The following is a 27183-nucleotide window of genomic DNA, read 5'->3' as shown; positions in this document are numbered from 1 at the left end:
AACCATATTTTTTCAAAGTATATTGTCGAATCCGCAGCTAATAGGGTAGTTTGTATAATGTCTCATCATTTTCACATTCAGGAGTTTTAATAAATCATGGAAGTAATTTTAAATGTCTATTGTTTTGATAATTTTTAGGTGCGATATAAAAACAGTATTATCAATGTTAGAAAATTATCATTTTCTAGGCCTTGTATAAAAAAAGTCTGAAATATACCTTATGATATTGTACGTATTCTTGAACGCCATGTCAATAATTTAAGAAAATACCACCTGGTAAGGAAATTGTTAACGCACAATATTTGGTGTAAACTTCAAAATATTCCAAGGAATGTTCTTGTCTCTGAAACAGTGAATTGTTAGGTATGTCTGATTTGATATGAAATAACACGTTGTTTTACTTTTAAAAAACGCAATGGAATTCATCCTCAAACACAGTGACCGGCAAATAATTTATTAAAAATTATTTGTCTTTTCCTGTGTTTTCGGGTAAATTATTTGACTATGATATCAAAACCGTTAGTATAATATTAAAACGAGATTTAATATAATCTTAAATGTTTATTTGTTTTGATGAAAATCAGATGAGATGAGATTTGTTCTGTTTTAGTTCATATCAGAGAAACTCCTGACAAAACAGTGGACTAACTATTTTATCATGGAATGAAGAACTTTTCTGCTTTTATGTTGGGAACGTTATATTCATATTCTTATTCAATATCGTATTTTAGTAATAGCTAAGCTATTTGCTTAAAATACTAATTTGCATTTTTTTTCATCAAACTATTTTAAAACGGTTTTCGTTATATTGTTGGTATCTATAGTTTCATACCAGTTTTGTTGGTTGTATAAATTGGTATATTGATTAGTTTCTTCTTTCTTTAGGATTTATTTAATTCGGAATTGATGCAAAATGTTTGTATAAGGGCCATTATTCTGCAGACATTGATTTCATAACCTTATGTTACTTGAGAAATCTAATTAAACGAATGTTTAAGGATGATACTATAATTGATGTATATCTTTAGAGGCCTTGTTGTTTTACTGTACCATTGACGTACACGACAGCTCTGTTCGTATTCTTAATTAATGTTTTTTCCTATGATTGCTTTGTATAAATAAACCTGCCTTTTCTACCGTATAAGGAATTCGGCAGTAGAATAGCCACTTTTAATCCTCCTCCATCCGTGTAAGGTATAAATAGCTGTTGTTATCTTGTTGATTACTGTGTTTTGGTTAACCAGGTCGTTCTTTATTGATTTTATGTTAATGTGACAAGGTTTTCTTTGTCTATTGGGTAATTATAAAATATATAAAGATCTTTTTATCAAATAAATTAATATCTTTGTTGTCTTTAAAGTGATTGAATGCTTTAGTTCATTTTTTTTTTATAAATATGAAAATAATCAAAGTGAAGATATTCATATCATTGAGGCTCAATTGGGGAATTGGCTTATTGTTAAATGAATAACTACCATTTTTATATTTGTAAATACATTTTATAAATTAACTTGAACGTTTCATGTGTGGAATATTAAACCATAGTTATTATTATGTAACTATATTATCAGATTGATTTGAAACTATCCTATAAACGCCTCCATTACAATAGTAGCAACCTGTCGTGCTATATTTTTCCAACTTGTGCGTCGTTTTCAATTATTGTTATAGCATGCAAACCTTTATGTCAGTGAATTAATTAAATAAAACGATGATAAAATTGTTATAACACATGATCTTGCACTGAGATGTTTCTATTATCAACCGGGTACAATGTGTATCAGATAACATTCTATATTTATATGGATAATAATTCTGATAGTAATTATATGATTTGTGAAGAAACGGAAAATGAAAAGATATCAGTGTAAAAGAAACGGACGTTATTTAAAACTTGGGATTTTAGTGATTTTGTATACACTTGTTGTTTTGGGCACCCTTGTTTATAGGGCTAGTGGTGGTCAACCTCACACACATCAACGGCATAAGAGGGATTTATCTGAAGGTAACTATAGATGTTGTATATGATATAAATTAGTAGACACAAGTACCCGAATAGAAAAGATTAGTAATGGCCAGTCCTTTGGACATTTTTTAGACAACAATAAATCGGTTTTATACCTTCCATATTTAGATATAAGAAGTTGTATATATTATGTATTTATAAGATGGATTTCGTTTTGCAAAACAAAGTCATGTAGTTTTTAAATAGTGGGTGTAAAAAGCTCTCTTCAATACAGGACAGGTGGCTGTCAGATACTGTAAGACAGATAATGTAAAAAACAAACTACATGGAAATTAACGTCTTGTATATGCGTAAAACATTTCTAAAAAAAACCCCAAAAAACACCTCAAAACCATGATACATCTATTTCTATAGTGATTTTTTTATGCCTTCAACGGGTATACAAGAACATTAATACCGGCACCAGATGGATATCTTATAGAGATATTGAAGAATGCACCATATTTAAAACTCATGTAATTTAATTATGCGGATAATTGTTTCAAAAACATTGCGAAATTTTTTAAATAGTATAATTAATTACAGTTCTCCTTGAACAAATGCTGATTCTCTCTTTGAGTTAATCACTTTTTTCTCGTCCTATTTCTTTTACATTGTATTTTCTATACACTACCGACTATAAACACATCATCAATGTATAACTCCTCACGTTACTAGAACACCACGATAGAAATTTCCAGTTACTTACTGACTTGTCCTGTCAGTCCCAAATAGGACATTGGGCTATGACAAGCTTATTTTGTTCCTCTCTCTTTCTTGGCACATGTTGCTTTTCCCCCGGAGTGTAGCAAAACTAATGCAGCTCCTCTGCCACCAAAGTTCTCAAGTAATGTGGTACGAGTACAACCCGGTTTCCTATGTTCTGTTTTTGTTCAGTTGAGAGATACTTTTAATTTTCTTCGTTTAGCCATCTTAATAGTCCTGGTTATATCTCATCTGGGATATTTCATATTCTGCTTCTTTCTAGGCAGATTTTTGAAGGACGTGTTAGCCACAAACAATCGGCAATCCCATGGGAAACAACTGTATCCCTCTTCTTGCCGCCTTTTTCTTTATTCTTATGAGACTGACTCCATACAGGAACTTCTTTAAAAAAGTAAAAAAATAGCAGAATCCTTTAACTTTATTTTCCGCTATATTATGATGTTCGCTCATTAAACAATTCTTCATTTGGTGACAATGTTGAACTCATCTATTCCTTTGAGTTAGAGATAAAGGATACAATAGATAAAGTTAATTCTGCTTCAGATCTAGAAATTAACAATGAGGGCCGGTTGAAAACAAGTAAATGTCTTCCCTTCGTAAATTTAACGGACCCTATCACGAGTTGATGGACTGTTATGGATATTTGGATATTTTTCTTGCGTTGTTGCTAAAATCCTGTTCCATTTTCACGAATGTGACCTACCGAATTAATATTATAATTATTTTGTTCTAACATGAGCAACACAACGGGTGCCACATTTGAAGCAGAATCTTCTTATCCTTCCCGTGAACCTGAGATCATCCCCAGTTTGTGGTGGGGCTCGTGTAGTTTAGTCCTTATTTTTTTCTGTTGTATTTTTGTACTATTGATTGTCTGTTTGTTCTCATTTAGACTTGGAGTTGTCAGTTTATTTTTCGATTTAGAAGTGTGAATGTCCCTCTTGTATATTTTGTCCCTCTTTTATTACTGATCTTATTTGGCATAAAGATTTTCCTCATTTTGTGAAGAGAAATATGGAATACTTTCATCTGCCATAGGTAATTTTGAATAATTTCTCTGAAATCCGACCTAAAACAGAATTAATAGATTTTACATTGCCGTTTAAAATATTTGATTGGACGGTAGTTACTGTTCCTTAACGTAATTTTTGTTTATATAGGATGGTTTTAGATATTATATTGAAGTTTTAAATAGTTAATAACGCTTGATAAGACTTATCTCACATAGATTCTATGAAACATACAGACAAACGTATGACATAATTTACATAGACCAGTCGACCCATAATGAGTTTAATTTCTTGTATTTTGATGTAAGCTTTGGTACAGACGATTTAAATGTATGTGAATACAAATACATTAAACTATAATTATAAAATCAAATCTATTCTATTTTTGCGTAGAATGTACTAACGCCTTCTGGATTTTCCGATAACTTTTTATAAACTAAACTTCCCATGCACTACACAGTACTATTCATAAATGATATTTTATGGAAAATTAATTGTTATATTAACCTCAAAAACCGCAAAATGTAATATTGAGGTGTATAACCTGGAGCAATAAATGTAGGAAAAAACACGTGATTTTTTTTTAATTTTGTGATTACTGTCTGTCAAGCAATGAAATAAAATCAAACTAAAATTGAATCAACTAGTGCTTGAATACAGAGTATATGGTACTTATACAAAAAAAAATGTTCAAAAACTGAATATTTGATAATTCACAACAGCTTTGTCAAGGGAGGGAGGAGGTCAGGTATGAACATACACATAAATACCTGATTAAGTTATATCACTATTAAAACCATATCTTCAAAGACCATTGTCGTTACATGTTATTGTAGGAATGTATAAACCAGATAATATTTCTGGTAAAAAATATAATAATGGTTAAGATATATTACATGCGTAGTTATGGGTTTTGGAAAGAAAGAAAAAATGAAAATCAGGGGAAGATGGATAAAGACTTGAGATTTTTTTTGTTATAAGGAAAGGTAGTTTTGACATATGAAATTTTGAAGACTTTTGTTTTATATCAAAAAGTTTCATATAAATGATCCATTTTTTGTTAGAGCGGTTTGATAAAAAGAGTTATTATTTTTTTTACATGTATATATTTCATGTTTTTAAAAACTTATCTGAGAGAGAAATTAAACCAAATACTGTGGATTCATTAATATTTGTTGGATACCAATTTTCGTGGATTTAGTGGGTACAGATTAACAACGAAATGAAATGTTCAAAGACTCACAAACTTCCTATAGGCTTGTGTGCAGACCTCAGCGAAACCACGAAATTGAATATCCACGAACATGCAAGTTTTCCTTAAACCACAAAATTGGTACCCACGAAAATAAACGAATCCCAAGTAATTGACATACGCATGTCCAATTTCACAAAATTACTGTAAAATTTTGCATCACCTTTTAATTTTGTTTGGGTTTCTTTCTGTGCTGTTTGGTTGCCGTCGGTGTACCTTGGATTGTTTATTCGTCATTAGTGTAAGGGTCTCGTTTTCAAAGGGCAGAATATGAGTAATGAACCAATGCTTTAAAACACTGTCTGTAAATAGAAACATCAAAGAATTAAAAATACGGATGAAATCTTTTTCCGACAATCTGTAGAAATGTTGTTTATACAGTTTAAGATTTTTCGGTGACACAAATGGAAACACGTTTTTAATTAAAAAGCTACCTTTTCAAATGGATGATTTTTTCTCTCTCAGAAAGTTTAACCTAGATTTAAGCAAACAAATATTATACAAATAAAATGAAATATTCACAAGGTATAATTGTGATAGTAGCTGTATCTTGAAATACCAAACTCCAAGTTTAATCAAACAAGAGGCTCTAAATCTTTAATAGTTTTTCAAGATTATAGACAAAAAAAGAAGAAAATATGGTAAAATTTATTATTTGAGGGCAATATTAAACTGCTACAGGAAAGGGCCTTAAATGCGGACCTGTTATATAGTCATTCTTCCCCCATGCCAGTTTTTCCCCCGGGGGAAAGACTGGCATGAGCCAATCTTTCCCCCGGGGAAATTTTGGATCATTGTGATTCTTCCCCTGCGGAAAGTTGACAATACGTATACATATAGTAACTTTTCCCCCATGCCAATCTTTCCCCCATTATAGATTTCACTATGTTTATAAAGAGTCTGGAAATTAAACCGAACAGTGTTAGAATTATATTTATTTATAAATATACAAATTTGTTGTTCATTTACATTTACACAAATCAGCTGTCTACAGGTTTATCAGTCTGTCTATGAGTCAACAAGTCTGTCGTTCTGTTCAACATTCTTTCTACGTGTCCCCTAGTCTTTTTACATTTTTAAATGACTGTCTATATGTCCGCATGTAAGGAAAAAAACTACTGAATGACCAGAAGTGGTTAAAGTAATTGTATTTATTTGGTCAATGATACCAAGGGTCCACGAAATAGAATGGATGTGATCAGAATGTGCTTCGTGTGAATAAATATATAACATGTATATAGATATAGGAAGATGTGATATGAGTGACAATGAGACAACTCTCCATCCAAAAACAATTTATAAAAATAAACCATTATAGGTCAATGTACAGACTTCAACACGGAGCCTTGGCTCACAGCGAACAACAAGCAATAAAGGGCACACAATTACTTGTGAGAAACCATTCAAACGGGAAAACCAACTGTCTAAATTAAATTTAAAAAAACGAGAAACGAGAAACACGTATAAATTACATAAACAAACGACAACTACTGTACATAAGATTCCTGACTTAGGACCGGTGCAAACATTTGCAGCGGGGTTAAACTTTTTTTTAAATGGTACCAAACCTTCTCCCTTTTTCTGAAACAATAGTATAACATCACAACATAGAAAAACACATATAAATACATATAAAATGTATATTCACACGATGAAGCCTTGTTAACTATAAACTGAGAAAAAAGTTACTATCATTTAAAAAATCTTATCGTGACGTCGCCGACGTTATATTACAAGGCGGAAATTTTAGCTTTTCATGCTACTCACGGGGGAAAAATTGGCCTGATCCTAGTTTTCCCCTTGTAACGCTGAGGGGGAAAAGTGGGATCATGCCAATTTTTCCGGGGGGAAATATTGGATCGATCCAGTATTTCCCCCCGGAAATTTGGGCATGGGGGAAGAATGGCTATAGGACACCGGCATGAAGAGGATAGGTGAGGTGAGGTGAACTGCTACAGGGAATCGTCTCAAAGTTTTGACTTATATGTACAATTGGTAAAACTCAACATTCTGAACAATTTTACCATTTCAGATTTCCTGTATTTATTACGGTTATCAGAATAATAGAAAAAAACTTGGATTTTACTCAATATGTTCTATATATAACCACTTCAGCCATTTGTGTGGGCAATCGGGGTCATCGAACACACTTTTGAAAACTAAATAAACTAATGATGATTGTGGACAAGTTGATCCAATTTGGCCTTGTAGTGTCAGAGGAGAAGTTTTTGGTAAAAGATTACAAAAAATTACGATAATTGTAGAAATTGACTATAAAGGCCTATAACTTGACAATTTTGATCCCGTGACTTGTTTGTAGATCTTACTTTGCTGTACATAATTGCTTTTTTAAAGTTTCTCTATCATAATATTGAAGATGAAATGTTAGAATTTTCGCAGAAATTTTTCAGTATAATTTCATTGAAATTGTTTATTTTTGTCATCTCAATTAAAGCAAAACTAAATAGTGTTTATTATTAACCAATCTCATGCATAACGCTACAATATTTAGAATTTTAGAATTTCTTTTATTAGTTAAAAAAATTGAAGTCGCAAAATAAAACAACTTAAGTATTTTTTCATGCTCATCAGTATGAAGTAAGCATTTTAAAATTATCTATAATGGTAGATTTATGATGTCCATTAATGTAGTCAATTGTTTTTAGTCGAGTAAGCAAAACGAGAGGAACCCCAAAAGTGGAGCCAGAAAATCCAGCGCACATTAGTTCAAATTAAGTTTTCTGGACCTTTTGTGGCTTTTTGCTTTGTGTTCTGCCTAAAACTATATGAGATATTGTAATTACTATATAAAAAAATAACACTAAGGGAACTGGAAGAATATTTATAAGTTTCTGGAAATGCCCAAAATGCCTTTATTTTTTTCAGGCTATTGAAGTTTGTTTTATCTTTTATACTTATTATTGCACTAATTACCTTTAATACCCACACACATGAAGTCAGATCATTTTTTTATATTTTCACCTTTATATTTGTCAAATCAATGTTATCATTTTAATGTTTTTTTGCTACTTGAATTAAACAAATTATTTATTTTGCTACTTGAATTAAACAAATTAATTTACATTTCTCATGTGAAAACTGACAAAAGGGAATATGGAAATAAAAATGTAGAGTTATTTTATAGCATGTACTAAAAAAACATAACGCATATGTTATACTTTAAAGGGCTTACATCTAGAAAGGAGTTTACATGTCTCTAAAATCTGTATCAAAGTTGTTTTTGGAAATTATGACCTTTAAAAAATAAACGAAATTAAGGTACTGTTTCTTAAAAATTAAAAAAATTGTTTTCAAATATATCTTTAAAATCCAATTATTTGCATCTACATATTTCTCATATTAAAGAGTCTTAAGCTACAGATGTAATCTTATTTTGAGAAAAAATGAAACACGTTAAGATTACTCGTTATTTAACATAATCAATGGTTGCTTTTTTGTCGTGAAATACTAAATTTAATAGAATTTATGCCCCCCCAAAAGTTAAAGATTGATTAAGGAAAGATTACCCCAATATTGAAATTAAACAATCATGTTTATGTAAATTGAATACTGTATACATGTATGTGATATTGTAAATATTTTACTTGTATGAAAACAAAATTGTTGTATAATGCCGTAAATTGATGACAATCAGTAAATGTCCGTTTTTTCTAAGACAACAAATCTACACATTATTGATTCTTTTGCATAGTATACTATTTTATCATATACTTAGACTAAATAGCATATAATTTTTACCGTATGATAATAGCATTAAATTGACGTAAATTTCGTATTTTTCGAATTGGTGCTTAGGCGGGCTGATATGAAAGGTTTATGACATGCTTCGATTGTTATCACATGCCTTTCCGTAACGTTATCACATGGCATTCCGGTGATACTCGGGCAATTCCAGAAAATACACCTCAATGCTACGTTTTTAGTGAAAAACATTTCAAAGTAGTGTACAAAACAATTATTTGAATACTGGAAAGTATATTGTGATAAATGATAAAAAAATAAAATAATAAAAACAAACAAACAAACAAATTATTAAATAAATGCATTTTTTATTTTTTTCTGAAAGTTTCTTTTAAAATAATGACTTTTCCAAACAATGTTTATAATTATGTGCATGTATATTGTTGAATTATTTTTTGTGGATTCGTTCATATTAAACTGGTTTTTTTTTCTGTTGAGGCATTTGATAGAAAGATTTCATATTGAATGTATCCGGGGCAAATTTTGGGTCCGACGTCCGTGAACGTTTTTACTCTATAAACCTCGGGAACCACGTAAAAGGATCAACACATGAATCTGTTATTTTTCTTTACTGTTGAAGCATATGATAAAAGATCATAACATGTCATTTTTCATATCGCATGTATTATCAGCCCTCGGTCAATATCAGTCCTCGAGCCATGCGGCTTTTGGGCTGATATTGAACCTAGGGCTGATAATACATGCGATATGAAAAATGCCATGTAATAATCTGTTATTATTTCATGGGAAGTCGTTACATACCCAGGAACCTATGACAATACAGATTTCACGAACTTTTTCGTCGTTGTTAAACTTAAAATAACATCTGTGATTGTCGAAAAAGAATACTTTGAACTATTTGGCAACTTGGTAGCATCTGTTCTTATGCATGCTTCTCAAATATGAGGTTTTAATCGAGGTTGAGATAATTCATAATTATTTTTCAACGGTCTCAGGCAAAATTATGAAAGTTATCAAAACTGTGTCCAACTGTCTTTTATTTGGAATACTAGGTCATTTTCATATGTATGTTATCACTGAATCTATAAAATGTTAAGGTAAATAATTAGGTTTGATGATTATTTATATTATTGTAACATTTCACACTTTTTAACTTTATTGCGTAATGAAACTCTAAAGATTTACGCTAATTAAAATATTGTAATATGTAGTGTATTAAAAATATATAATTCTGTTTATTGGTATGCCCAGTCAATCTATCAATTTAGACTATTTTTTCAAAATTTTATTGTTCTTGGCCTAAACACTACTTATCTAAAGTATTTATTTAAATCATAATTCAACAAAAAAAGACATTGCGTAATTACATCAACTCTGCATGCAGGGGCAGATCCAGGAATTTTGAAAAGAGGGGGGGGGGGGTGGGAGGAGGAGGAGGAGGGGGGGGGGGTTATGGCGAAGTTTTTATAAAATTTTGAACTTTTTGTTGTTGCTAAAAAGCATAAAATAAGTGTAAAATTCACTTTGTAAACGGTTCCTGACGTGGGTCACGTTGCTGTAAAGTGTAAAGGTTGACCTGTTTCATGCTGTATTCTCCCTATTGATTGTCTATCATAAAATGTTAGTATGGATCCAAAGCTATGTACTGATATATTTGATGTGGGATTTGTCAGTAAAAATAGACATGGACAATTCTCGTTTGTTGTATGTTAAGTTACGAAAACCTCACATATTTCTTGTTGTAAAAAAGAAATATGCCGGGCTGTTCCATGACTTACAATACGACCGACACGAGTTAAAAAAGTCTAACAAGCATTTTTTATCCAAATGTTTGGTTGATATGTTTCACAAGGGAGGTGAGGGGTTCCAAATCAACCAAAGGCTACGAATGAGTCTAAAATGACAACGAATTTGGGAATTACGGTCGACAAATGGAGACATGAAGGCCACACTCAGCAGTATTCAGTTAGTATTCAATATATCAGTTCGGCGAAACAGACACTCCCGTCAGACATGCAAACCCCGGCCTAAACAAAATACGCCCCATTTTTTATTCATCATGCTCATTTAATGCTAAATAATTTTGTTGGAAATTTTCGTTTCTTATAGCAAAAGAGTAGACATGATTATTTTTTTCAATCCAGATACGGTCATAATTTTCATTTAATGCAAAAATCAGACTCAGATTTTTTTCTCTCAAATACCTTAGACTGCTTCCTCAAATCAAATGGTTCGTACCTTAGACTTTAAATCTATTTAGAGCTTATACTGACTGGGGATCAATATTCAGCTATCATGTTATTTAAAATAGGCTTGGGGCGTTTGGGGTTACACATGTTTTCGTAGGTAAATAATATTGCTGTGGATTTTTTTCTTCATGAGAGTGTAATAGAGTTTCACTTTCTATTTGGTTGAATTGTGAAATAGAAGTCACCACGTTCTTGCTCAATCCTGTGTCGCTTTGAAAGTATCATAGTTGTCATCCTCAGCCTAAGCAATGTGTTACTGTAATTTGAATTTCAAAATGACCGAGTGACGTTTTTTTGACGCACTGGTCAACTCCACCATAGCGAATAACATGACTTTGACATAATCAGTAAATATCAGCGAAAAATATCTTTATAAGTAAAGAATTGTCGCATAAAAATTAAATACACGGGAAATGGCAAAGTTCACGAAGTCTAGGCTGATTAATCATTTTACAAAAAAATCGTCCAAGCAAAGGGAGCGTACGCTCTCTACGCCACCCTCTGGATCCGCCACTTGCATGGTCAAACAGAACTTATATCTTTACTTAATGTCGCTTGTTTTCTGATTATGTATTTTATATATTTTTCTCTGTAGTTTAGTATTTGTCATGTTGTAAACATATATTCTTTGATATAGAATATTAGAAATGTATAAAATGGCAACATATTTGACAAGATATAGTTAGAATCTGAAAAAGCAATTGTTCAAAATATAACTCATTGTGTGAAAATGAGACATCTGATCATTATGTGGCGTGTAACTTTTTACCAGAACCCATCCTCGTCATTTAGTCTCTTGTCGATGCGTGTCTTATTGGCAATCATATCACACTTTCTTATTTTTAGCTATTTTTGTCGAAGTTTGATGATAAATGTAATATTACTTTCAAATTATCTTTTACAGACGATGATAACACTACAGATTGCATCCCGAGATCTGTGGACAATTTTCCAGGCAATTTCTTTACATTAGAACAAACACAAGATGGCGGAGTATTTCTCCACATTTTTATTGCCTTGTATTTATTTGGTGCACTGGCAATTGTTTGTGACGACTATTTTGTTGCCTCCCTAGAAGTAATTTGTGATGGTGAGTTTTCATCTACATAATTATTTTTCTAAATTTGAATATAGGATAGGAAAATACGGATAATTTAATTAAATCCTGACTTGTGTAACCACAGCGCTTGTTATCTATAACGTTCTTATATAATAGACCTACATTGGATTGTAAAGCACATACTAATGTCAAACTATACACTATCATAGAAGTCTTAGATAGTAAAATGATTTAATTTTTAGATTATAGATATAAGGAGATGTGTTATGAGTGCTAATGAGATAACTCGCCATCCAAGTCACAATTTATAAAAGTTAACCATTATAGGTCAAAGTGCGGACTTTTACACGGATCCTTGGCTCACACCGAACAACAAGCTATAAAGGGCCCCAAACATGACAAGTGTAAAAATCAACGGTCTAATCTATATATAAAAAAAAGAAACGAAAAATATTTATGAGCCACATAACATTCTGAATATCAGATGCATGCTTCTGTTATAAGCGTACTTAGTAAAAGTACCTATTCTCCATTTTTATGGTTTTCCTTTTTTCTGTCAAATTGTCCAGTATGTCCCAAGAAGATATAAAGTAAGGTAACGTGTTCGCAGCACACCCTATATCTTTTACCACAAATTTTATAATATACAAGGTGACTAACATTAATGATACCAACTTTTCTGTACCAGATGCGCATTTCGACAGTTCATGCCTCTTCAAAGCCAACATATTTGAAATTCCAGCCGTTATAGCTTTTATAAACTAAAAAGGACAGAAAAGTATGACCAAATTTGGACAAGGAATATATTGACGAAGTTTTATGCTGTTTTTGTATTTCTTCGAAAGATATGACACATGATCAAATCTTGCTGATAAACATTTTGTTTATTAAAGTAATAATAATAATACATATAGAATTGTAATCTTTAAGGCACACATATTTGATATAGATACATGTAATATATACAAGGGTAGAAAATATGTCGAGTATCTATGATTATGATGATTTACTTCATCATTAAAGTAAATAAACCAATGTTATTTACCAAAGATATACAAATTGAGATAACCATTTAATATACATACACAAAACATGCAGATTAAAATGGTAATATTGCAGCACATTTGGAAGAGAACACAAAAACAAAAATAATCTTGAAAAAAATATTATAAAGTTACTTTTGACTTGTTAAAATAAAGAACATCATCATTGAGTTCGGTGATATTATTTTCCTACAAAACGATTGTTATTGTGATGAGTATCAATCTTGTGACATTTCTTTGCACGTATTCAATAGTTTCAATGAAAGAAATGTAAACCTAGTCATTATTTCATTATTTGCATAATTGTATGGTAAATACCTAAAAAATGATGTACTTTATTTTAACATTGATTTTCGAAATGCGCATCTGGTGCAGACACATTGGTACCGTTTATGTTATAATTAATGTAAAAATAATTATCAAACCAAAGTTTATCTTACGACTATCAGTAGAAAAAACGAAGTGGTTTCAGGTTTCCATGTTTATTGATTTTCTTTTCTTTTATTTCTAATTTACCTACATAAACAATTCTTGATAATGTAGAAAATGAGCGTTTTGCGTATTCAAACTGAACTGAAATCCTCTCCTCTGATTAAGGTGATCATTTTGTGTAAATTGAGAAACTTTTATATTTATCTAACACCAGAGATAGACGACCTTGAGTAGATTTAGCACAACTTTTGGAATTTAAAGGTTTCAAGGCTGTTTCCGTGATTGGACAATTTATTATTATATGAATGAAGGCAACAGTAGTATACCGCTGTTCTAACTATGAGTGTTTATGTAGAACTAACGCGCGCTTAATGTTATAAATTATAAACCTGGTATCTTTGGGGCCTTTTGCAACCACTTGGTAATGCTCGAATGTTTCGTCTGTTTCGACTATACAAGCCCAATAATATACATCTCCTGTTCTTATATGAAGTAAGTATCACTAATGCAGTCATCTGTATATTTAATTTTTACACACTCAATGTCATTGGTAGTCTTACCACAGTCAATTAATGCACTATGCATGTATTGAATACATTTTTGGAATTTTCTTTTTTTTATAAGAACGCTTCAACTTTGTATATATTTTCAAGCCATAACTGGAATACGTCCACTGTTTGGTTCTGATATATGTTATGATATATGATATATGGATTGCATGACATATGGTCCAATATCGATACAGGATATGTATTATATCAGATTATCATGTACTACCGACATTTATTACATATCAAATTATCAAATAATTTATTATCTATTTTAGAATTAAAACTTAAAGAGGATGTGGCTGGTGCCACTTTTATGGCCGCAGGAAGTTCTGCACCGGAATTCTTCACAGCGCTGATAGGTAATATGATAAATCATAATTCAAAATCAGGTTTACTGCCTTAAACTTTCGCACAATTTTAAGATTCAGGTAAGAAAGTAACCGATGCTCTTTTTTGTTTGATTTGTATACCATACAAAAAAAGCCGGACGATGCATATGATACCTTCAAACTCATAAATTGACGAGAAACCAACGCATCATGGCAAAAAAATAACTAATCTGAAAGACGTAAAGAAGACCAGTACACCAAACACTACATAGGAAACTGAAAACTGAGCAACACGAACCCCACAATGACATTGTGATGATATCGGATACAATGGAGGCACCGAAACTCTGGCTTAACTTGGAAACGTGGTATTCTAACTGAAATAAATAGTTTAAGGTTTTGTTAAGTAATGTTACGGAATTTTCCTAAATAGATATAATTTATTTGTACATCAATACATGTACTTAAAAAAAATTTTGGTAACTAAATGTCTGTTTTAAAGATAAATAATGACCCTAGAGTCACCTACTTTTTTAAATAGTTTACAACCATCATTGTTGAGTTCTTAATTCAAATTACACCAAATGTTTAAAAATACTATCAAGCGAAAAGGTGTCACACTGTAAATAAAGGCAACAGTAGTATACCGCTGTTCAAAACTCATAAATCCATGGACAAAAAACAAAATCGGGGTAACAAACTAAAACCGAGGGAAACGCATTAAATATAAGAGGAGAACAACGACACAACACCGAAACGCAACACACACAGAAACGGACCAAGCAACAGACAAAACACCACGAGAATAACAAATATAACATCAAAACCAAATACATGAATTTGGGATAGACAAGTACCGTGCCACGTCTTATCTCAATATCTCAAAAATAAGAGAAAACACAAACGACTCAACGTTAAAATGCAACACACACAGAAACGAACAATATTATAACAATGGCCATCTTCCTGACTTTTAAAGGGGAATAAAAGTGGTGGGTTGAACCTGGTTTTATGGCATGCCAAACCTCGCACTTTAATGGCAAAGTTGAATATAACATTGAAATGACAACATAATATTACAGGACTACAATACAAATAAAAAGGAGAACATATTAGACAAAGAAAAAACATACAACGCACGTTCTTTCGACAGTTGTGTCTGTGACGACATATATGAATAATTCAATTTTGGATGTAACGCGTCTTCTGATTGGCTGACGTTATTTTGTAATGAGCCCATAGACATAATTTAATCATGTTACCGTGACGTCATCGACGTTTTTTCATGGTTTTCTACGGTTTAAAATGGAATTTGGAATTAATTTATAAGATATTACTGTAATATTTTTTCTGTCTATTCGAAATAACATAAAAAAAATGTGATGCACACTGTTAAATAACCCGCTACGTGCGTTATTCAGTGTGCACCAAATTTTTTATGTTATTTCTTCATAGACAGAAAAAAATATTACAGTCATTCCTTAATTGTTAAATCAACAACAACAATAACAAATATGGAGTCGGTGGCCCTCTGATTATTTTTTACCAACAACTTAATATCAGTATTTATTCAATAAAGTTTTATTCAGTGAAATAGATTAGAGATTGTTTTTTTTAGATATTAGATCAGTACAAACTTGCTTACAAATTAGAAAAAAAACCAAATAATTATATAACCCTGAAACAATTTATACTGCAATATATAAGTAGAAAATGATGTTGGTAGTTTATCCTTTTAATTTTAATTTTTGAGAGTAAAGTCAAGTGAGAATAACCGGAATGTTTTAGCTTAAATTGATGTTCAATAATATAGCTTATTCTTTGTAGGGGTATTTATTTCAAAGAGCGACGTAGGAGTAGGTACAATTGTTGGATCGGCAGTCTTTAACATTCTGTTCATTGTTGGAGTTTGTGCTTTATTCTCTGGAATGGTAAGTTCATCGATATATTGAAATGCTTTTTACCATAAAAGTGTTGACCATCGGCTATATCAATATTACGTTTAATACCAACTCTCTTTTAGATGAAAGAAAAATAAAAAATCCTGCCATGTTTTGAGATTTGTTTTTAATATTTATAGTTTAGTTTAAACATTTAAAGTGCATTGGAAAACGAGTTTTGCAACTTATATTAATCCCTTTCCACTTTGCAGATGCGAGTGCTGCCTTGTAGCGACATTAGCCTGCTTATTCGAAATCTACAAGGGTGTCTTTAACGTGCAAGGGATATGGCTCTCTCTTAAGACGGGTCAGCCATTTATCATCCCCTTCTGACGGACTACCATCGTATCCTCAATACCATACTCGCAAATAGTGTCAATGGAGAGCCGAAAATTCAGTCCCTGGAATTTTCATCCCTAACGAGAATCGAACCAGGAACCTTTGTATTAGTAGTCCAATTCACTAACCACTACACCACGGCTAGTCAAAACATATTTTGATTTCCTTCAAGACCATAAAAAACACTATTAAGTATAATAAAGTTCAAGCTTTTGGTTGAGTTAAGCGTTCGTACATACACAGCAATTCGATACTACTTTTATATATCTGGAATTCAAACTTTAGATTGCACTGTAGATTGCACAAATCTCATAATTTGATATATTTTGAAGGTAGTTAATCTAACATGGTGGCCAATGTTAAGAGACTGTGTATATTATATCATTGCTGTAGCTACACTAGTGATTGTCATACAAAATGGCAAAGTGTACTGGTAAGTTTTTTGATTAAAGGTTAAATTTTCAAACCTATCAATATTAAGTTTTTTTGCTAAAACTAATATTAACTTACAAAAATGCACTGAAAAATTATTAAGTACGTAGAACGTATATATTTTATGTATCATTGAATGTTACTTATCAAAACCATGCCAGTATCAAAACCGTAAATTGACTGGTAAAATATATATCTGTTTTATTACTTCTATCTTACAAAACTATACGGAAACATAAAACAGCACGTCAAACATGTCAGGCGTCGGGAACGCTTTTCTGGATTTACAATTATCGGTAACACTCTAAGCCAAAGATTTGAACATCAACTGTACCACTCTTGTTACCGACATATTCCTTTATTCATAGAAAACACATACAGGAACTTCTTTTGGAAGAATTAATTTTGGAAGCTTGCATTCCGCTATATAGATGATGCTCTCTCACTAATAATTCAAAATTGTTGTTTATGTCATTTGTATAAATATCATTGATTTGAAATTAAAAATACAACAGATACATTTAAGTCTGCTTCATGTTTTGACATACATTTACATATTGGCTGAGATTTTGTGTAAGCTATCATACCAAGGAAGATAAACTAAGGGTATAAAGAAGTATAGTTGAAGTGAAACCTTTTAAAATTTTACAGACACCATCATGAACTGAAAATATCTTCTTTTGAACTACATAATTTAAGACTGATAAATATAAATTGAACCCTAAGGTTATCACATTTTAACACCTTTTGCGCTAGGAGACCCCCCCCTGTTTTTTTTGGCGACTGTTTTTAATTTTGATTTAACTACCAATTTGACAATCAGTTTTTTACAATACTTGTTAACTTTTACAATACATGATTGTGGAACTTTCCCGAAGCGACAAAGTTATTTGCCTGCGACATATAAAGCGATAATGTAGAAACTATTTCTTATGAATGATTAATAGGTTTTTACACTACCACTTAATCAAAGTTTACATAGAAATGAAAGTCTTACTAAAAGACACGCACAACTCATAATTGAACGTCCCTCAATCTTTAATTTACAGGTATGAAGCCTTGATTATGTTTTTATTGTATCTTGGCTACATTCTTATAATGTACTGGAATAAAGATCTCGAAGAGTATTTTGAAAGACTTTATCGAAAACTCCGACATATTCCTGAAGACCCCCCATCACAAAATGAAACTCAGTCCTTGACAGGTTCACAAAAGATAGGCAATGGTGTGTATAACACTTCTAAAGATTCGGTAAAAGATGTTGAAGATGGCAAACACGATGAGGTAGAAACATCCTTTACAGGAACACACGAGAGTGTTCCCCACGAAGGACATAAAGATAGTAAGTCCTAATAATCTTATTTATTTTCAATAAATAATAATAAAAAAAAATCGGAGGAAAATAAAATCATTGAAAACAAACTGTAATAATACGTTTTTGAATTACACCTTTTTTTACAGTATAAAAATGTATTTGAAATCTTCAATCAATTTCTGAAATTTTGTAATTCAAAAATTGTCCATTAGATCTTATGTTTAAAATCTAGACGAAATAATTAAACTTTATTGCAGCAAAAGAAATGAACCTATCAAATGATCATATCACGATGACAAATACTTATGCATGTTAAACTGGACTGAATTGATATCATAATTTAGGTATATTTAACAAGGATATGTCATGTCAACCATGTATTAACGTCTCAATGCTATGAATTTAAGCAAACTATCAGCGTACAGTCTTCAACAACTTACCAAAAACCCATACCGTACAGGAAAACTTTAAAATGTCCTGACATGATAAATGAGATTCAGTGCAAACTAGTAAAAAAACTCTTGATTCACATTTTACTGTTGTTATCAATATTTATTTTCTAAAGCCTCGGTCACACCTAACCGGATAGCACGGACGGACGCCTAACGGATAGAAACAAGTTGCTTTCTTTAAAAAAAAGAAATGCAATCGTAAACCCAAATGCTTGTTTGGCATTATATATATATATTAGATAATTGTTTAATAAAGATGTATTGTTTTATATTACTTTTGTTGTGCATAAGAATTAGAAACTGACACTGCCTGTTTACCTAATGTAATACCGGCTTCACACATCAACGTATAGATCCGACGTACGTTGGCCGTGGTAAAAAAAATCATGCACGCTACCAATACGCTAGTAAATTTGATGCATTCAACCTGTCAATCATTTCTGTATCGTGTGCACAACGACCTAAAACGTGTATTGGGTGTGCGTAAAGCGTACCTATGCGTTTCTCCTAGTCTTTCTACATTCCCGACTGCAGGTTTGTCTATATGTGAATGTTTGCCAATAAGTCTGTTGCATTAGCCTGTCTGTTTACATGTTTACCAGTCCGTCTATGCCCACTGGTTCGTATACATGTTCACTAGCTTTGAAATAGCTTTCGGTAAGTGCGATTATTTCAGTGATTTGTGTCCATTGTTTTTATGCAAGTGATTATTGTGCACCTTACCCATATTTTTAGGGACGCGAATTGCAACTGATATTTTACAGTTTTTTTCTTGCGATGTGTTGTCCTTATGGTTTGGTTCATTAGGGAGGGTTGGGTTTATGGCCATCACATCGTTTATGTACCAATGTCCATTCTAAAGCCAGGAACATGAAGTACAGTGGTTGTTGTTCATAATTCATGTCGGTCAAGTTTTTTTCGTAAATTATTTTGTTATCAATAAGACAGGCTACTTAGTTTTGTTTGATTTTTGTTTTTAAATGTTAATGGTCGGGGCATTTAATAGCCGACTAAATAGAGTTGTTTTTCATTTTTGGAGGCCGCTCGGTGGCCTTTAAAGACTTACTACCACGTCATTGTAACTCTGGTTGATACTTGTATCATTAGTGCTGGACCATGGTCGATCCTATGCACCTTTGAGGCAGGCGGGATATTTTTGTAGATCTTGTACAGCTCAAACTAATGGGAGTAGTTCCTGTACTTCTATGTCTTGTCACATGTTGCATGGTTGGAGAGGGTGTAACATCTTCTGAAGGTTTGATGAAGTTTCACCCGTATCGGACTTCTTCTCCTAGCGTTAAGGCGACGAGTATTTTTGTATGCAATGTGCCCTTAACGTGTCTCAAACTTATCTGTAGCGTTTTCAACGCTCGTGCAGCGTGTATATTATGTACGTGCAGTTTACATGTATACGCTTGACAAACGCTTGAGCTGAATGACATTTTTTATGTTCCATTAAAATTTTCCTGAAGGAAAAGCGTTCACCAAGCGTTATACCTTTGCTTTACGACGTACTTCAAACTTATGGAACGCGGGTTTAAATGCTTGCTTAGCGTTCCTCTGGTGAGCAACTAAGTTACGCATACGATGATACGGACTTTGTAAATTTTCTTTTTTGACTGATTATTTTACATTGTCTTTTCGGGGCCTTTTATAGACGACTATGCGGTACGTGCTTTGCCTGTTGTTGAAGGCCGTACGGAGACCCATAGTTTGTACTTCTGTGTTATTTTGGTTTCTTGTAGATAGTTGTCTCATTGACACCAAACCATATCTTCTTTTTTATATTCGATCTTATCGCCGACCTGGTTAAGTCTGCTAAAATTGCATGCATGATTAATTTTTAGGTTATCAGTCGTAATGAAAGTGGTACATTTGATTCGTATTTTCATTGTTTGAAGTATCATTTCTTACATTTGCATGTTCAAATGTGTATTTTTTTAAAATAAATTTTAGATTTAGATTTCAGTCACGGTTATTTCCGCCCTTTTCATATTGAATATCTGTACTTATCAGTCGCATTTTAATGAAGAAAAGGATTCAGAGGTTATTATGTGACCTCCTTGTTTTAAAAAAAAGTAAATAATGTTGCAATATTTAAACAAAGAAAATAACTTTAAATTTGCAATATTAATGAAAATAAATACGGACATAACTTTCATAATTAATTTCAACGTTACTTTCAATAAACGATTTTCTTTTTTAAAATCCTCGTTTTTCCACTTTTTTGAGGCACGTATTTATGATTCCCATGTCCTTGGTCTATCCTAGACGTAAAATTTCAAAAAGTGTTTATACTTTTTTTAAAGATTTTTTTTTTAATTGTTCTCGTTCAAAATATTTTATTTTCTCATTTTTAATATCTATTTAATTTTATTTTTAATAACCATTTTTTTTTTATTAAATGTGCATTATTTAACAAAAAAAAACAAACTGTAATTTAATCATATGCAAGAAAGACTTTCCTTTAATTTCAGTATAAAAAACATGTACATCTTCACTTAACGTAAAATCTATAAAAAAAAATGCTACTAAAACTCTTTCTTAAGATTTTATTTTTAATTATTCTCGTTCAGAATATAAAGCGCATTGTTTACATGACATCTTATCTCATATCTAGCACAGCTGGTTACATCGTTTGACTAATTAAAACACTACGCATGTAGGTTAATATTAGCAGCTTGTAATCGTGTGCAAGAAAGTATTATATAAATTTCAGATTATACGTAAAATATCTCTATAGCAACTTAAGATGCTAATGCATATTCAACAGATTAGTAAGCTATTGCGCATGCATTTGAAAAGTGGTCATAGCTATTGCGCATGTATTTGAAAGGTGGTCATGGAAAGAACAGAAGTGTTCCGAATAACATCCGGTGTTCCGAAAGACTACATCACTCGTCCAATATATACTGCGTAAACCCTCAGGGGTTTACGCAATAAAAGTTGTCCGTTGACAAAATTGTAATCCGTTGGGAGTCAGTTGATGTACTGACCGAATAAAACGGACGTGTAACTGATGCATAACGGACACACAACGGATATGCAACGTACGAGAAACGGAAACGTGCCGGACAGAACGGATGTCGAACGTACATCCAACGGACGAGTACCGCATAAAACGGACACCTAACGGAAGCGTACCGGATAAAACGGGTGAACAAGATATACGGAAAAATCAAAGGCGACAATAATAATACATGTAAATCGCATAAATATTCAAAATGTTTATGTGTAACTGGTCTTGGTTTGGTCTTCAAAATTCCGCCAAAGGGCAGTGTCCGGCCTGAATAACAGCTGCTTGATTGTGAAGACGTGCCTATACTCTTAGGTCGATTATGAATAAAAAGAATTCACGAACCTTAAGGTAGATTGATGGTACACCGCCATCTTGGATTGTACAATCACAGTACAAAATCGGTCTAGTTATTTGCCTAAATCTGCAAATTTGGAGAAAGATTTGCAAATCAATTGTTAGACTGTTTTTCTATATGGAGAACACTTGTTAATTAATTGTATTAAACAAAATATTTTAACAATATCATTTTTTAGGGTTCTTAAATCATTTTATATCAAATGAGCAATTTAAGCAAAGGGGAGATAACTCTTTTAATACAAAATTTATACTGGCCTAATAGGGATTTTTTTTATTTTTACTTGCAGCAAGAAAACAAGTTCGGTGACACCATGTTTTCTTTTTATTTTCTTAAAACATATTATGAAACCACTCTTTTCACAATTAATTTCAAATTTCTATCTCATAGAATTTTCTTATGCACACTAATGTGTTTTTTCATGAACACACTAACCGAATTTTGGCAATTTTCAACGACTCATAGCTTAAAAAAAAGTATGGTGACCCGTACTTTTTATTAAATTTTTGAAAAAAAGCATAGTAAAATCTTCATTTTGGCAAATCAAAAGAAAATTCTGTCTCAAAAATATATACTTATGATCTAACTTAAGAAATCTGACATACCAATAATTGTCATTTCTGACGCGAAATTTTCAATTGGCATTTATCCGTTTCAGATACGTTCATCATCCGTTTTATCCGTTGTACGTCTGGTACGAGTCCGTTTCTCATTTGTTTTAACCATTAAACGTCCGGTAGAAGTCCGTTGGTGAATTTATATTCCATACCTCAAACGGATGTATAACGGACACGTAACGGATACAAAACGGAAACGAAACGGACGAGTACCGTACAAAACGAACGCCCAACGGACGTTCAACGGACATTTTATCCATTGGACGTCCGTTCAAAGTTTTGAACATGCTCAAAGTTTTCTACATGACAGAACGGACGTCGACGGATAAAACGTGCGCTCAACGGACATGCAACGGATATAAACGGACGTCTTACGGATAAGAACGGACGTCTAACGGACATGAACGGATTGAAAAAAAAGTTATCCGTTAGTCGTCCGTTCGAGCTATCCGGTAAGGTGTGACCAAGGCTTTTAATTTACACTAACAATTGATAAGTAACCAACCAAATTTCACCAACCTTGTCTACAACGACCCTGTGATAATGCTGCTGGTTTAATAGTAACGCTATATTTAATGTAGAAAAGAAAGCACAACAAAACATATTAATCAGTCAACATTCACACTACATCTGTTTTTTTTCTTCTCATTTTATAATCAATTGTGCAATTCTTGAAGGTAAAGAATATGAATCACCATGGCTGATACCAATATCTTTCCCTGCTCGTATCCTCTGGGTAACCATGCTACCCGTAAAAGCAATTTTATATATAAGTATACCAGACTGCAGGCTACCAGGACGATGGAGGAAGATGTATCCTTTGACTTTTATTATGTCAGTAGTGTGGATTGCAGGTTTCTCATATATAATGGTTTGGATGATAACAATAGCAGGTAATCTTGGAAATTTATTAGATAATCAAGAAATATTTTACACAAAAAAATGTTCATAAATATTGTAAAAGTAATGCAGGCATGATATTGCTAACACTACAATCCATTTCCAAGGAGCATGACTCCCTTAAGTATTCAAGCTACGCCGATCATTGAACTCATTTAAGGGCTTGCTGTAATTTTCAGTTCAGATTTTTTGTGATTTTACATTTTATAATAGAACCTTAGTGTAAATTTCATAAAAAATTGGAAAAGAAATGTACCTACGATAGTGCTCACAAGACCGAACATACTGTATTACCATGTCATCTGCACGGATATGTTGCCTTGAACAATAACACACCAGTTAAGCGTTAATAGATTTTCATTATCGTTTGATGTTTTGAAAACATTACGAAAAAGGACATCATTGAGTTACGCAATGTTCATGTCATAAGAACCAACACATTTAATAAAATAATCAAATCTATGTCCAAAGAACACTTAAATGTCAACATAAGAGAGCTTTCAACACGTTATACAAATTGGAGGTACATTTGATACTTACGATATCGTTCCATAATGTGTGATGATATAGTAACTATGTAATTACTATTTTCAGGAGATTCCTTAGGCATTGCAGATACCGTTATGGGGTTAACAATTTTAGCAGCAGGAACAAGTGTCCCCGACTGTTTGGCCAGTTTGTTTGTATCACGAGACGGTAAGCAGAAATTGACATTGGTTTACTACATGTAGTACCCGTTCGTTAAATGGCTAATAGCATAGGCTTGTAAATGTTTAAAAAAAACAGATATATGTAAAAGAAAAACCTACTTTTATTTCAATTTGAAATATACCAATCAAGTAATATAATCTAAGGGAATTGCATAAACTCACAAAAAAAGCGACGCTGGTTGAATTAACATCTGGAGCGTCTCCTGTAATGAACGCAGTGCATATTAGGCAGAACAGGCAAAAGTAAGTGCACATAATGGAAAAAAATCGCTTCTGTTAGGTTTCACAAAAAATGCATGTTAAATTACGTTTATCTTTAAGACATTTGTTTTAGTTTTAATGGCCTTTAAATTTTCTTAAATGCTTGCATACATATCCTTGAATTATTTGGACCTTTATACTCTGGTAATATAAAAACTGGTTTCAGATTATATACTTACTTTTTCTAAAAGAACATGCAAAAAATTATAGAAATTCATCAAGGAAACCGGGCTTATAAACAGATCTTGTGCGTTTGGTAAGGAGACAAGTGTGCATACTTCTACCAGTTTGTTGTTGACGTAAAAAAATCTGTTTCTCCCAAAGAGTCTATATCTATCATAATTTGACACGCGACAAATCTTAAATGTTAAAAGAATATTTTGAAAATAAATCAGTTTGATCTTATCGCATAAGCGTTTCAAAATATCTATGACGAATGTGATGATTTCAATTATTCAATTTACTCCAATTTTCAGCCATAACATTACTCTCTGTCCAATTGTATGGCGTTTACATACATGCACACGCTATAGACAAACATGTTAACACAGATTTAAGAGGAAGCACGACTTATATTGACACTGCACAATTTTAACAATCACCATAACGAAATGTCGAAGTTGCACAGTCTTACTTCTTTTGATATCGGAATACTAAGTAACTGAATTTTCGTTGGAGTTCAGGATTTTAGTGATTTTACTTTTTTCGTTAATTTTTCTTTTGATTGAGTTTCGGTATATTTTGGGAACTACTGGTGCCTTATTTTAAAGCAGTTGCTCTTTATCTCTTAATTTCAATATTTTATTTTTAATTTTTATAGGACTTGGTGATATGGCAGTTGCAAACTCCATTGGAAGTAATGTGTTTGATATATTGGTTTGCCTTGGTCTTCCATGGCTGATTGAGACAGCGGCAGTCAATCATGGTGACTACGTCAAAATAAGCAGTGAAGGACTAATCTACTCATCTATAACTCTATTATCAACAGTCGTGTTTTTATTGCTGGCCATGTTCTTCACAAAATGGACGTTAAGTAAACCTTTTGGGATTGTTTGTCTATCTGCCTATGTGATTGTGATAACATTCTCTGTTTTATATGAACTGAACGTATTTGGTAATTTTGTGGCAGAGATTTGTCCAAGATAATGTTAAGCATCACGTTTGTAAGCACTCTTGTATAAAGATGTACAATTAATATGAAACGATATGTGTATATGATATATTTAGATGTAGTTAATTTGTTTACTTACGTTTATTGAGAAAATTCATAAGAACATGTTTCATATGTTATAATATGTTATTGATATATCTACAAAATGATTTGTCACGGAGTGTAAGAGGAAATTTAAACTAAACGTCACACAAATGCGAAAATATTTTTAAAGAGCAAATTCAATGCTACTAATTGTAAACGTTCAGATTGAAGACCCTGTTAAATGAACTCATCTGAATGTCCTTAGATTGAAGCTAAGAAGTTTCTTTTGAAAATGTCTAATATCATATAAATGAAAGTTCAGTTGTTTTAACAAAAATGCAATTATAGATTTATTATACATACATTGAAATATAAAGCAAATGACGAAAATAAGATCAAATCCAATGCTACTAAATGTTAAACGCTGAGTTTGGAGACCTTGTTCTATAAATTAATCTGAATGACCTTCGATGGAAGCTAAGACGACTCTTTTGAAAATGCTTGATATCACATAAATGCTAAAAGTGCAGATTTTCAACAAAAACTGCGATTATAGATTTATCATACATACATTGAAATACAAAGCAAATGACAGTATTTAACATGTCATTTTATGTGACTACGAGGAATGAAATGAAATAAACTGCAATATGGCAACGGAAATAAAATTGTTAATTCATCGTCACAAATGAATTATTGAATTATGATATAGTATTGTCAAAAATCTGCAATGTCCTGTTAATTAATAACGTTTGAAAAAACAAAATTGATCAATTACACATGGTTTTGTGTGAAGATAAACTTAACCACGATGCATATGACTGAGGTACTGAAAGTTTTAGTTTTCTTTTCTTGTTACGTGGTTGATTAAAATAACGGATCGTTCGGTTGTCTGATGCATAACAAGAGAACGTTTCGAACCGAGGACAAATGCAGCTTATATTTGAACTAGTATTTATCCCAAAATTCAACGTTTCCTAACCTATATAGGAATAGGATGAATTTTATTATTTGAACCCCAAAATGAAAATTTATTTACGTCGTTGCCTGAATTTCTAGTGTTAACGAATATTTTTGTTTTACCAATCACAACATTTATAAGAATATAACACAAGAATTGATTGGAGTTATATTGTTGATTTAACATAATGTTAAGCTCATCATTTTCATTAAAACATAGCCGTGAAGAGACTTCTCTACAAGTGCATACTTATTTATAGTAATGTAACAATTAAACAAAAGAATATAACAATAAAAGCTTAACCATA

The 27183-nt window shown here is 32.0% G+C and overlaps 1 protein-coding gene across 1 annotated transcript; it reads left to right on the top strand.

Annotated features, from left to right (window-relative positions):
- Positions 1-1467: 1467 nt before the first annotated feature.
- LOC134706861 (sodium/potassium/calcium exchanger 4-like) lies at positions 1468-27183 on the top strand. Its single transcript, XM_063566177.1, has 9 exons — positions 1468-2005; positions 11870-12055; positions 14327-14410; positions 16208-16311; positions 16992-17092; positions 18141-18433; positions 23527-23742; positions 24344-24445; positions 25541-27183. The coding sequence occupies exons 1-9, from the start codon at positions 1852-1854 to the stop codon at positions 25864-25866; spliced, it is 1566 nt and encodes a 521-aa protein (XP_063422247.1). The 5' UTR covers positions 1468-1851; the 3' UTR covers positions 25867-27183.

Source organism: Mytilus trossulus, chromosome 2, assembly GCF_036588685.1.
Source record: "Mytilus trossulus isolate FHL-02 chromosome 2, PNRI_Mtr1.1.1.hap1, whole genome shotgun sequence".
NCBI classification, from domain to species: domain Eukaryota; kingdom Metazoa; phylum Mollusca; class Bivalvia; order Mytilida; family Mytilidae; genus Mytilus; species Mytilus trossulus.
Note: the sequence above shows the minus strand (reverse complement) of the source record. Positions and strands in the feature narration are given on the sequence as shown.

What these genes read in the sequence shown, in the direction of transcription:
- LOC134706861 (XM_063566177.1), top strand. Translation starts at nt 1,852, where the DNA reads ATGAAAAGATATCAGTGTAAAAGAAACGGACGTTATTTAAAACTTGGG. An exon ending in CAAAATGGCAAAGTGTACTG is followed by an intron (nt 17,093 to 18,140) that starts GTAAGTTTTTTG and finishes TTTAATTTACAG; the next exon opens with GTATGAAGCCTTGATTATGT. An exon ending in TTTGTTTGTATCACGAGACG is followed by an intron (nt 24,446 to 25,540) that starts GTAAGCAGAAAT and finishes TAATTTTTATAG; the next exon opens with GACTTGGTGATATGGCAGTT.